The following is a 14,598-nucleotide window of genomic DNA, read 5'->3' as shown; positions in this document are numbered from 1 at the left end:
CTCAGCCTTTTTTCCCTTTCTCTTGTATGGTCCCAACATTCAGCATTACCTATATAAAGTATATCACTATATATTATACCTTGTAATACCATACACATAAACTAAATACTGGATGTACATTGCACCTTCACTTATATTTTTTCTTGTTTATTATACCTTCTATTGTTGTATTACTATAGATGTTAATTAAGGGGTCCAAGCAGTGGCAGTTCTATGGAGGTAATGAGAAACCCAAACATTTTCTTTCATTAATTGGATAGAACATATAATTTCAAACAACTTTCCAATTTACTTCTATTTTTACATTTGCTTCATTCTCTTGTTATCCTTTGCTGAAGAAACAGCATTGCACTACTGGCAGACAGCGGGACACATCTAGTTAGCCAATCACAAAAGACAAATAAATGCAGGCACCAATCAGCAGCTAGTTCCTACTAGGGTAGGATATGTGCGTACTCATTTTCAACAAGAGATACCAAGCAAACAAAGCACATATGAAAACAGTAATGAATTTAAAAGTGTTTTAAAATGACACGCTCTATCTGAATCATGCAAGTTCAATTTTCCTATTCCTTTAAGTTCTAGATCCACCACTGGGTCCGAGAGTGAGAAGGTTTCTCTACTGTTTTTGTTTTTCATATAATGCATTATCGTCAAAAATCTGAGGTTTGAGTATGTATAATAGTAAAGACATTAATGCAATGAATAGGAAAATGTATTGATGTATTTGAAATGACATGGGAAGCAATAGAGAGGTAGCTGAAGAATAATAGCCAAAAAGACATTTCCTGAATGGGTTAAGGGTATCATGATATATGCTGAATGTTTCCTATTGGCTCATCCAGAATAAACAAAGCCCATGATAAGATATGTGCACATGATAGCTGAATGTTACATAAACTATGGGGGTTATTCCTGGAAAGACCATGATACAGAGTTTTGAAGGGGTAATTTACAGATGGGGACAGAGGTAAAAAAAAATTTGGGGTGAGGATGTCCAATATATGGGAAAGGCTAAAGTGTCAGATACCCATTCAGGAAAGGGACAGGCTTCATGTTTGCAGTGGATGGTGCAGAAAACTAAGGCCAAGGAACACTTGCCCTACAATGACCAAGGATGCAATAGAGCAAACTGTAAATACAAGCACGTGTGCAGATATTGTGGGAGAGGGCATGCAGGCCTAGACTGTAGCAAAACGAACAAGGTAGACGAGAGGTATTCCTTTCATGGATTAGGTAGCAATGGAGGATACAACATGTGATGCTGCCAAAACGCCTCTTAAAGTAGATAACTTAGTATCAGAATTGGGGGCCTATCCTTTCAAAAAAGAAATAAGAGCTATTAATAAAAGGTGTGCTAAAGGAGAGATTGAGGAAGGAAGTTGAATTAGGAAAAATGGAAGGGCCATTTAATTAGATAGCCACAGGAGGGCTGGTAATTTCACTAGGGGTGGTACCCAATAAAGAGGGGATGTTTAAAATGATTCAGCACTTATCTTACCCCAGTAGGGGGGGGGGTAAAAGACAATACAACAACACTTGAATTTGAACTCTGAGTTTTAAATAAGTAGTAGATTTTTTTCTGACAAATTTATTTTTTTCCCTATCATGTGACAGCCATCAGCCAACCACAGACGAGTATACGTATACCACATGAACTTGTGCACATGCTCAGAAGGAGCTGGCACATCAGAAAGTGTGTATAAAAATAAAAATAAATAATAGAAGCAAATTGGGAAGTCTGCTAAAACTGCAGGCTCTTTCTGAATCATGAAAGTTTAATTTTGACTTTAGTGTTCCTTTAATGACGCCATAGATAAAGTGGACATCGCAGTAGCTTATCAATGTGTTGACGAAGTAGTGATCATGGTGAGGAGCTTGGGGCAAGGTGTGTTGCTAGGAAAAGTTGATATAGAATCTGCATTCAGATTATTGCCGTTGCATCCAGATAGCTACAATGGAGTGTAAGGTTCAAGGGCAGTAATATTTTGATAATTGCCTTCCCATGGGATGCACTGGGTCTTGTGCAATATTTGAGGCCTTTAGTTCCTTCTTACACTAGTTTTTTAGTAAAAAGGGTAGGTGACAGCAATGTGGTGCACTACTTAGATAATTTCTTAGTGGTAGGACCAGTAAATTCGGGAGAGTGTAGATGGCTGAAGGAAGAATTAAAGGGACATGATTCAGATAGAGCATGCAATTTTAAACCACTTTACAATTTAATTCCATTTATAAAATGTGCACAGTCTTTTTATATTTACACTGAGCATGTGCAAGAATTCACAGAATATATGTATATGCATTTGTGATTGGCTAATGGCTGTCACATGATACAGGAGGAGTGGAAATTGACATAACTTTGAAATTTGTCAGAAAAAAATCTACTACTCATTTGAAGTTCAGACTAAGGGCTCTGTTTATTAAGCAGTGAATACTGCTTCGGAGGCCCATAGTTTCATGCTAGAAATCTCTACTCCCTTACTGGCATTCCTGGTTTCAGACAACCTTTAAAAGAAACACAAAACTCAGCTGCTCCCCAGAACAAAATCTAGATCACAGTGCAGGGTGTGCTATCAATATATCTTGTGCACATTTTACACTCCCAACTTTGCTTATGACTCTCTTATTATGGTAAATGTCACCTCAATTTTGTGTCACTTCACAACTTCTCCTTAATAATTGGATTGTTGCACTAGTTCATCCCCAAACACTTCCTCTTCAGAGCAGAGAGGCAGTTGCAACTGTATCTTTGTGGTCTAGGAATAGTCAGTGATGGGGATGTGGGTAGTTAATTACAAAACTGCAACTCATGTAACACAGGTATAAAATGTGTGTGAGCCATAGGTTCCCAAAGTTGAATAATGAGCAAGATGGGAAATCTGCATCTACCAATTGGGGTACTTCTTTTAGCATGCCAAGTCTATGCTGGTGAGTACATATTTACTTCAGTTAACTAATGTGTAGGGTTTTCGTCAGGTTTCTATGAATTAGATACACACAGGATTTGGCCTCCTGCTAGAAATGTTCAGTAGATGCAGAAGAAATTGATAAGCACCAGGAAAGGGTCATTTTATTTAATACAGACAGTGTACTGTAAAATCATTTTCCTTTAATATGTTTGCAATGACTTATACCAGCTACAGAGTATAAAATGTATGGGAGATTGTTTTTTGGGTTTATTTTTGTATTTGAAAATGCTGTTTCTGATACTTGAAACCACAATATAATGAAGGGCCAGATTAAAAATGGCACGCTAACTGTTTTGCACGAGCAATAAGGGGTTTATTACAGCTCTTTGTGCATCGGAAGTAGCATGCATATTACTAGTTGAAAGTAGTTGTTTGAATGAGTGCCATTGACTTAACGTGCGTGGGGATAGCGTGACTACATAGCTCTGGTTAACTAAAAAAATATTACATAAAAAGTTATAAGGTGAGGTCTCAGGTGTTATAAAAAATTGCTAAGGACTTTAACATAGAGATACATACATATATATTTCTAAATATGTATATATATATATATATATATATATATATATATATATATATATATATATATATACATACATACATGCTTATATATGTGTGTACATATGTATTTATATGTGTATTTATGTACTAACATGTAAACACGTAAATACATATGAACACATATATAGACATATATAGCTGAAAACATGATAAAGCATTTTTATGCTATATTTATATTTAATAAAGTGTAGCTATGTATCTACTGGAAATATTTCACTTTCCAATGTTCGGCACTTAGGGGAATATGTTCTAAGTATTCTTAAATAGAAATTTATATATATATATATATATATATATATATATATATATGTATATATATATATATATATATATATATATATATATATATATATATATATATATATATATATATATATATATATATATATATATTCAGTCCTTGGCTAAATTACTGCCGCTTCCACCTTAAAAACATCCCTAAAATTAGACATTTCCTTACACAAGACACAACTAAGATTTTAATCCACTCTCTCATCCTTTCCCACCTCGATTACTGCAACTCTGTCCTCTCTGGTTTCCCTAGCTGCCGCCTAGCTCCTTTACAATCCATAATGAATGCCTCTGCCAAGCTCATCTTCCTTACACGTCGCTCTTCATCTGCCACACCTCTCTGCCAATCCCTTCACTGGCTTCCTCTTGTCTCTAGTATTAAACACAAAATTCTCACTCTGACATACAAAGCCCTCAACTGCACTGCTCCCCCCTATATCTCAGACCTTGTCTCCAGATACTCTCCCTCCCGTCCCCTTCGCTCTGCTCACGACCTTCTACTCTCCTCCTCTCTTGTCACCTCATCACACTCCCTTTACAGGACTTCTCCAGACTGGCTCCCATCTTGTGGAACTTCCTGCCTCACTCCACAAAACTCTCCCCTAGATTTAAAAGCTTCAAGCACTCCCTAAAGACTCTTCTGTTCAGCGATGCATACAACCTACACTTTCTTTATACCAGTTCCTCTGCTCCATTGCTATCCCCTTAAACCCCCTTAGCCTGTAAGCCTAAGAGTCCAGCTGTTTGTAGATCACCTTCGTTAGAGCTGATTACAACAGTGCGACTCTTGGCAGGGCCCTCTACCTGTCTGATCCCTATAAATGTTTCCTTGCATTCCGCCTATGTTTATAGCACTGCGGAATCTGTTGGTGCTCTACAAATAACCGATAATAATAATAATAACCTATATATAATCATATGTATGTATATATAGATATATATTTTACCAATAACATCCTCAGATATATATAGAAATATGTATTCAAGAATAAATAGAACAAATTCTGCTATGTGAAGAACATTGGAATGTGCATTTATTCATATTTTGATGCTGGGTTAGCACACTTGAGTAAACGCAATAGTGTTAGCATTTATGTCTATGGGGGAATACGTTAGACTTTTGCATGCGTCGGGTTAGCACTCATGTGAAAACTTTCAACTTGTAAAATAAAAATATAAATTCCGCTCCACTCGTAATCTATTATTCTATTATTTACACAAAATCAATATATACAGTGAGACCAATACTTAGAGAGAACAATAGAAAATTAACATTGTATTATCTCTATGTCCAAACCCCCACTGGGAGAGTGATTTATTTATAATTATTCTTGTTTACAAAACTTTTCTACAACCATTACTTAAGTATTGACATATTCAGTATAGGTAGGGATAAAACAGGCAAAAAGCAGCTAAGTCAAATTACAAAATCAAAGTAAAGGAGCTATCTGTAAACAATTTAATACACCCAGCAGGTAAATTTGTCACTGGGAACACATTTAAGGAGAGAAAAGAATCACAGTGGCTCACAATCTTTTTAATGATGATAACCATTGAGGCATTATGATCAATTGTTGAAGTGTAATAAACGAGCATGTGATATATTCTATCTATCTATCTATCTATCTATCTATCTATCTATCTATCTATCTATCTATCTATCTATCATCTATCTATCTATCTATCTGTCTATCCATTATCTATCTATTTATCTATTTATTATCTATCTATCTATCATCTATCTATCTATCCATCTATCGATATATCCATTATCTATCAATCTATCTATCTACTCACAAATCTACTACATTTATGTAAAGTATTGTTATTGTTATCATTTATCTGTAAGATACTGCTAGAGTCCATTGCACTGGATACATAAGTAGGGGTACACAATTATATTAATTAATGGCCAAAAATACATACTGCATACATAACGCAGACAATACCAAACAAATTAATACAAGAGGGAGGGGCTATTCTGAAGAGTCTACCATTTATAGGTAGTTATTTTGAAAGTAACATTGTATCTGTTGCCTACTAAAACATAACCTGATATTCTGGTATTCCTGCTCTTTTGTATTTATTTAGATTTACTGGTATGTCCTCTTAGTTTTGTATAATCCTGTCCCTTGTGTGATGCTGTCTAGAATTTGCTGTGTTAGAATGTAAAGGAGTGAAGATCAAGGTCATATTTTTTCATCAAGCAATGTAATAAATACAGAGGTTGTCTTCCAAGTTGGCCAAATGATACAACCTTGTAATTTGTTGTCTATCATTTTAATTTTGATTTCTGTGTGCTTGTCTGCCTAGTCCACCCCAACAATAACTGTATGTGTGATGTGCATATTTATGGCCAACAAAGGCAAACAGACATGTTAGTGATGATACAACATAAAATCAAACTACAACTCCAGCCTCCATATGTTTAAAACAGACCTTTAATCAAGGCTAACCGTTGGTTATAAGAGAAATAAGAATTTAAAATATTTCCTAGTACATGCTGATATCGGGAGCAATACGATTAATATACAGAAAACAATTAGCCCTTTGAGAACTGGGTGTTTTCCATGTTTGGGGTGTAATAACTGTAGCATAATAGTGAAAGGTGAATTTTTTTACCACCCAACTAAAGTTACAAAGTTTAAAATAAATGAGTATTTAACATGTAGATCAATGTTTGTAATATATCTTATTTAATGCCCATGTGGCCTAATTTATATTGGCAATACCACCATGGAGATAAGCAAGCATATTAACAAGCACAAATCAAACATTGGATGCAAGAACAGAGATGCCTATGGATTGTCCCATCTTTTAAAAAAATGGACACAATCTAAGTCAGCTTACATTTCAGGTGATTGAAAAAGTGAGAACAAGGAGGCGTGAAGACAGGGAGCATCAGCTAAAAATGCGAGAATTGTTTTGGATTTATAAACTGTAAACGTTAATACCTAAAGGTATGAATAAAGACTTTGTTTGGTCTCTTTATTTGATACATTTTTGGATAGCCTAATTGGGATTAATATAGGGATCTGGTAGTTGTAAGTTGTACATATGATATTTTTAAAATTGAAAATATATGATTTGTACTATGTTTTTAACTAAGGTTTTTAATTGTATTCGGTGATATAGGGATAACTGAGTATAACAAATGAAATGTCCACCAGATGGCAGTAAAATGAAATTCTATATATGGTGATTATACTACAATACCAAAATTATCCATGTGATGGCAGTGTTATCAAATAGGCTGTGAATTATTGATGTAAACGGTAAAAATCCTTATGTATGCATTTAGACATGATTAAGGGTCTATGGAAGATCCAAAACCTTCACAAGCCTAGGACCCTGATGTATTGAATAATGGTTTATTTTAGACATATGGAGGCTGGAGTTGGAGTTTAATTTTATGCTGTATGCTGTTGGATGAGGCAGATACATAACTCTGTGCCCGGAAAATATTTGTGTGCGGTTTTCCCTCTTTTATGTTAGTGATGATCACAAGATGCAGGGATGGGAAAAAGTCATCCAGTACTTGTTTACCATTAGTCTAGGAGCAACAGAAGTGTAAATCTAATCCTGGTGTAGCTGTGTAAATAGTATTGACCGTGCACTTCTTTGACTATGAGCATTACATATGAGATATGTAGCACTTGTGTAGGGAGGTGTATGTATTTGTGCTAACTGTATAGAGTGTGACAAGGACTGGGTAAAACTGTGAAAATACATGTAAGTGATGCATACCAGGAATTAACAAATCATCTGACACAGGTTCCCTAAAGACTGGGATTGTGGGGGGCAGAGAGGCGAGACCGAACTCTCATCCTTACATTGCATCCCTACAATTCAGACGACAGCACTTCTGTGGTGGGTCCTTGATCGCTCCTCAGTTCCTGATGACAGCTGCTCACTGCCTTACTGATATGTAAGTATTTGAGGACCATTGCGAGAGGAAGTGTGCCATGCTGATAATCATTACTGTTTTATGTAACTTCGTTTATCTGTACACTCTCTTTCCAAAATCAATGTCTATAACTTTTGTACTGCTTGTAGTTTGCTATCGTATCATCTATGCTGAAGAAAAATAATGAAGATTTTGCCAACAAAATAACAGTGGTTGGCTATGTCTATTTAAGTAGTCCACAAGTCTGGATTGGCTATCCCCAATAAGGCAAGTGGTGGGTGGCATTTGACCATTGAATAACAGATACCTCTGAAAAATGTTTCAAACTCATCTGAGTGACGTGTGGTATTAGCAAAGGGCTACAAGGGAATGTATGTCTGCTTGCAGATGATACAAACATTAATTTATGAGTTGATGTTCCATGTTGATTTACTAAATAAGAAAAACATTTGAGGATTGGTGCAAATTACTTGGATCTAAAGTTGAACATTGCAAAGTGCAAAATTATGTATTTAGGAAAGAAAAATCCAAACTTTAATTACAGACTCAATGACACTTTACTGATTGTTACAAAAGAGGAACAGGACTTGAGAATTATTATTTCAGATGATTTAAAATTTAGTAAACAATGCAGTTTTGCAGCAAGTACACCAAGTAGAATGCTCGGTTGTATTGGTAGAGGTATTTACAGCAGAAATTGTAAGGCTCTTATGCCACATTACAGATCATTAGTTAGTCCTCATCTTGAGTATTGTGTGCAGTTCTGGAGGTCATATCTCCAGAAGGATATAAACAAACTGGAATCTGTTCAATGGTGTTTTATTAAATAGTGGTCTGAAAAATAAAACATACCAGGAAAGGCTCAATGACCTAAATATGTATAGCTTAGAGGAGAGAATAGGTGATATTAAGGGTCTTAGTAAAGCTGAGGATGACAGTATTTTTCCCAAAAAGAATAATTCCAGAACAAGGGGTCATGATCTCAAGATGAAGGGTAGCAGGTTGAGGAGCAATTTGTGATTCATGGAATAAACTTTCATTAGAGATGAGGAGGACAAACACTGTGGGGGACATCAAGAATGCATGGGATAAGCATAAGGCTTGCCTACAAATTAGATAAGTTTACACTTTTAGGAAATGTTGGCAGATTTTTGGGCTTCTAGTTCTTATCTGCCATCAAAATATATGTTTCTATGTTATGTTAATTTATTACACAAATGAAGAAAAATCTTGTAATTAGAATGTGTTTGATGTTCCTTTAATATGACCTCTACCCTTGTAAATTTATTATTTTTCATGTTTCCTTTTACAGAAATCCAAACCAGGTTACAGTAGTATTGGGAGCACACTCCCTCCGTGCCAATGAAGCATCCAAGCAACAATATCAAATCTCAAGGGTTTTTGAGAATGGTTTTAACCCTCAGACTCTGCAGAATGACATTGTGATACTTAGGGTTAGTCAAATTTTCTGAGCAAAAGATATCCAATCAGATCTGTGCTACAATAGAAAGACAGGTGTGATAGGTGTGAAACAGTAGCCAGTAAGAGTAACAATGATTCAGAACTACCCACACGTTATACAGTAATACAGCTAAATACATTATTTTTGGATAGTGGTGTTATTACTTGCTGTAATATTAAACACATAAATAAAGACAGCTCCAGAGCAGCAATGCACTACTGAGTGCTACCTGAACACATCTGGCGACCCAATGACAAGAAACATGTGTGTAGTCACTATCCAGCAGCTAGCTCCCAGAAGAGCATGGCTGCTTCTGAGCCTACCTATGTATGCTGTTTATACAAAAGAATTCAAGAGAACAGTACATTTGATAATAGGGTAATTTAAAAAGTCTTATAAAACTGCATGCTCTGTCTGAAAGTTTTAATTATGAGGTCTTACAATTCTTGTGCTGTCTACCCTCTAGCTGGACCGAGCAGTGACACTAAACAGCAATGTGCAGGTGGTGAGCTTGCCTCGTGTCAACGAAACCGTACCTGAAGGTACTCCGTGTACAGCTGCAGGATGGGGACGACTCAGCACCCAAGGACGTGTTCCTGATAGGTTGCAGGAGCTCAATGTTACAGTAACAGGCAGGAACTTGTGCCGTCCTAACAACATCTGTACAGGAGTTTTCATGCGCCAAGCAGGCATCTGCTTTGTGAGTACAATGGCACCACTTGGGAGGGAGTTATTATGTTCTGATTTATAGATTTAAAATTACACTCTGATCGTGCAACATGCTACAGAGTCACTGTAATGTATCAGTGTTGTAGACAATTCATTTATGTCCCTAATTGGTCATGGCAGGGGAGATAAAAACAGGCATCTTTCTTTAATGCTCAGAGAAAGCAAAAAAGTGCAGTTTATTAACAATTTAAGAGATTCAAATGTTAATAAAAAATGTATTTTGTAAGACGGTATTTTGCAATAGTGTTTCTAAAAAGAATATGAAGAAGCAATCATAAAATGTAATAAAAAGCTCTATGTGCAATGTATTATTATTATATTATATGTTGTCATTGCACTGTTAATTGCAGAGAACTATGGGCTTGATTAGAATCTACCGTTTAATATTTAGACATTTTCATAGCATATTGAAAGCACGTTTTACTTTATTGGTTTTCTAAAAAATGGTCCTTCACTTAAAGGGCCAGTAAACCGAAACATTTTCTTTCATTATTCAGATAGAGAATACAATTTAAAACAACATTCCAATTTACTTCTATTATATAATTTGCTTCATTCTTTAGATATCCTTTGTTGAATAAATAGCAATACACCTGGGTGAGCCAATCACACAAGGCACCTATGTGCAGCCACCAATCATCAGCTACTTAGCCTATCTAGATATGCTTTTCAGCAAAGGATATCAAGAGAATGAAGCAAATTAGTTAATAGAAGTAAATTAGAAAGTTGTTTAAAAATACATGCTCCTTCTAAACCATGAAAGAAAAAATGTGGGTTTCATGTCCCTTTAAAGGGACAGTCAACACTGTTATTTGTTACATAATTCTGCACCTGTAAGAAAAATAGAACTAATTAAAGATTTAATTCCCCCAAAAGTTTACTTGCCTTACCTTCATCACCATCCTCTTCTGCGCCACTGTTTTTTTTCAGAAGCGTATCACGGGCTCACTGTTTAATAACAATACACCCATCGTGCAGTTGAACTAAATGTAGTGCTCTCCTGGGATGGGTAAAGCAGCCAACAGCTTTACCAAACACTGGAGCGTATGACATTTAGTTCAACGGCACGATCAGGTACGCTGTGGTTAGACAGGAAGCCTGTGACGCGCTTTTGAAGAAAAAAGAAGAGGACTGCGATGAAGGTAAGGTCAATAAACTTCTTTTTTTTGGGGGGGGTGTTAAATCTTAAATTTGCTTTATTTGTTTTTTACAGGTACTACTTGTACCTACAATAGTTTTTTTTACTGAAATTAGCCCAATATTCATTGACATTACAAAGCAATGCCATCAAACAGAAACAAACACTTACTGTACAATCAGTTATAGTTAAAAAATTAATAATAAGCACTTGTATATTAATAAAAATTAATGAAATCAATAAAACCAGCAAACACACCAATACCAATAATGTCCCTGTTGAAATCCATTAAAAAGACCTGCTGCACGCATATCTGTTTGTTTTTTTAGTGTAGCAGGTAATCGCACAAACCTTTTAGCATCATTACACACAATTAAAAAGGAGTTAATAAACATACAGACCTTGAACTCAGGATGCAATGGCTAACCACAGAAATGTAAAGTTATGTTTTTGCTGAATATATTATTAATCTATGTTTTGTGAGATTTATATGTGTGTATATATATATATATATATATATATATATATATATATATACTGTATATATATATATATATATATATATATATACAGTATATATATATATATATATATATATATATATATATATATATATATATATATACGGTATATATATATGTTTCCTTTAAAATATATAGTTACTTTTAATCCCCCTGCCTGCCCCCTCAATGTTCTATTATTTCTTCGAGAGACGTTTAATTTGTTCACTTAATTAGCATTGTTGCTTTTTTTTCAATTGACTGGCTTGACATACGCTGTTGCCTAAATGCTGTGCACTGCCAGATGGATTACTTAAAGGGGCACTCAATCAAAATTAAACTTTCATTATTCAGATAGAGCATGCCATTTTAAACAACTTTCCAATTTACTTCCATTAACAAAATGTGCACAGTCTTTTTATATTTAAACTTTTTGAGTCACCAGCTCCTACTGAGCATGTGCAAGAATAAGTGTGTATGCATTTGTGAATGGCTGATGGCTGTCACATGGTACGTGTATGCATTTGTGATTGGCTGATGGCTGTCACATGGTACAGGGGGAGTGGAAAAAGACATAACTTAAAATTGTCAGAAAAAAAATCTACTACTCAGTTGAAGTTCAGACTAAGTGCTATTGCATTGTCTTGTTATCTTGCATTTGTTGATTATGCAAACCTACTGTGTTGACTGGTCCTTTAATCAGACAGCATTACCACTACATAGAGACTGGGTAGGACAGCGCTCTACATCATCACACTACAAAAAAGGAAATGGGAGGGGAGATAGGGAAGATCAACACCTGGTAACATAAAGCACATTACAAGTTACTTAAAGGGGCAGTCTAGTCAAAATTAAACTTTCATGATTCAGATAGGGCGTGTCATTTTAAACAACTTTCCAATTTACTTCTATTATCTAATTTGCACAATTCTTTAGATATCCTGTTGAAGAAATAGCAATGCACATGTCTGAGCCAATCACACGAGGCCTCTATGTGCAGCAACTAATAAGCAGCTACTGAGCATATCTAGATATGCTTTTCAGCAAGTGATATCAAGAGAATGAAGCAAATTAGATAATAGAAGTAAATTAGAAAGTTGTTTAAAATGACATGTTCTTTCTAAATCATGAAAGAAAAAATGTGGGTTTCATGTCCCTTTAATAAAGCTATAGCTGGAAGTATTTTTCACTAAAAGTATAAGATCAGAACAAGGAGGCTTCATCTTATGTTGACGGTTTAGGGGTAATTTGCAGAAGCACTTCTGGTGGATTCAAGGAATAAACTTCCATTAAAGGTAGTAAAGATAAACACTGTAGAGGACTTCAAGAATGCCTGGGATAAGCTTAAAAGGACATGAAACAAAAATGTTCTTTCATGATTCAGATAGAGAATACAATTTTAAACAACTTTCCAATTTATTTCTATTATCTAAGTTGCTTCATTCTCATTGTATCCTTTGTTGAAGATGCAGCAATGCACTAAGTAAGCCAATAACATGAGTGACATATGTGCAGCCACCAATCAGCAGCTCTGAGCCTACCTAGGTATCCTTCTCAACAAAATATACCAAGAGAACAAAACAAATTAGATAATAGAAGTAAATCTATCTGAATAATGAAAGAAAAGGGTTTCATGTCCCTTTAAGGCTATCCTACAAACAAATTAGACTGTACTTATGAAATATGTACAGACTTGGCGTAACTATGGTTCTTATCTGCCATAAAATCAATAGTTCTAAGAACTATTTAAAAGTTGTGTATCTCTGTGCTTATCTTTTTTTTTCATTTCTTCCCTTTTAGGGTGATTCTGGAGGACCCCTTGTATGTAATGGAGTAATTCAAGGGATCTCGTCGTTTATTATTCGCACCTGTGGAAGTGGAGTGGCTCCAGATTTCTTCTCCCGTGTGGCTCTCTTCCGAAACTTTATTGACAATGCAATCAACAGCTGACATAGCAGAGTATAATGTGTTTCCCATTTATATTTACTACTTAGTGTAACAATGAAACTAATGAAATGTAACATTTGTAAGTAACAGATCTGCAGAGCGCCATGATAACCTTTCCCTAAAACTATTCCGCACACACTGCTCCACGGTGACCTTATCTAAATTAGTTTAACCGTGTGTTACCCTTCTCTTGCCAGTTTGTGGTCTTATTGTGGTCTCTAAATCTTCAACCATTGTGAAGTTAAGAAAAGGGTAAAAATATCAGAAACTGTCAAACTTTCCTATAATAAGGTGCGTCCTAGTTTGTCAACAAAGCTAAAGGGGATATAATCCATAGGAAATGATTTGCCATGCAGAATATCCACTGTTGGGGGAAATTGTATTAAAAAGTTCAAAAGTTATCATTTCACATCATGTGATATATCATCATATCACGTTCTCTCCATGCTAAATCATGTCATGTTATTTGTCTGCATACTAATAATACTATATTTACTTAAAGCACATTCCTTTATAGCATTGTATGTTATTATACAGTTAATGTGTCTGATATTATGTATAAAAGGGACATTCTAATGCCAAAAAATGGCATGCTCAAAATTGTTATATCATGCCATATATATATTGTTATATCATGCCATATATATATTGTTATATCATGCCATATATATATTGTTATATCATGCCATATATATATTGTTATATCATGCCATATATATATTGTTATTTCATGCCATTTTTGCATTACTGAGCTTGCTTTAGTTAACCCGTCCCCAACATGTAAAAACTCAATCAAGACCATCAAGTGTTGTAGCTCCAAGGCGGAACTTTATTCTTTTGCAGGGGTTAAACACATAGGGCCAGATTACAAGTGGCACATTATTGTTAGCGTGGGACAGGATAAGCAATATCGCGACTACACCAATCTGCGCGTGTATCGCAATCTGAAATGAAATATGTGCATTCGAGTGCAAACAAAATTTGTGCTTGTCTGGATAGCGCAAGTTAAGACCTTGCTTAAAGTGAAAGGATTAAAAATAAATGTACACCAAACACATCACAAATACATGACAATAAAGTTAAACATATATACA

The 14,598-nt window shown here is 35.2% G+C and overlaps 1 protein-coding gene across 1 annotated transcript; it reads left to right on the top strand.

Annotated features, from left to right (window-relative positions):
* The first annotated feature begins 2,809 nt into the window (after positions 1 to 2,809).
* LOC128649508 (myeloblastin) lies at positions 2,810 to 14,598 on the top strand. The gene is made up of 5 exons (XM_053702831.1): positions 2,810 to 2,928; positions 7,596 to 7,749; positions 9,041 to 9,182; positions 9,657 to 9,890; positions 13,358 to 14,598. Exons 1-5 carry the CDS (start codon positions 2,862 to 2,864, stop codon positions 13,505 to 13,507), a joined length of 747 nt encoding a protein of 248 aa, XP_053558806.1. The 5' UTR covers positions 2,810 to 2,861; the 3' UTR covers positions 13,508 to 14,598.

The sequence above is a fragment of the Bombina bombina genome, chromosome 2, assembly GCF_027579735.1.
Source record: "Bombina bombina isolate aBomBom1 chromosome 2, aBomBom1.pri, whole genome shotgun sequence".
Taxonomy (NCBI): Eukaryota; Metazoa; Chordata; class Amphibia; order Anura; family Bombinatoridae; genus Bombina; species Bombina bombina.
The sequence above is the reverse complement of the archived record's forward strand: the minus strand, read 5'-3'. Positions and strand labels throughout refer to the sequence as shown.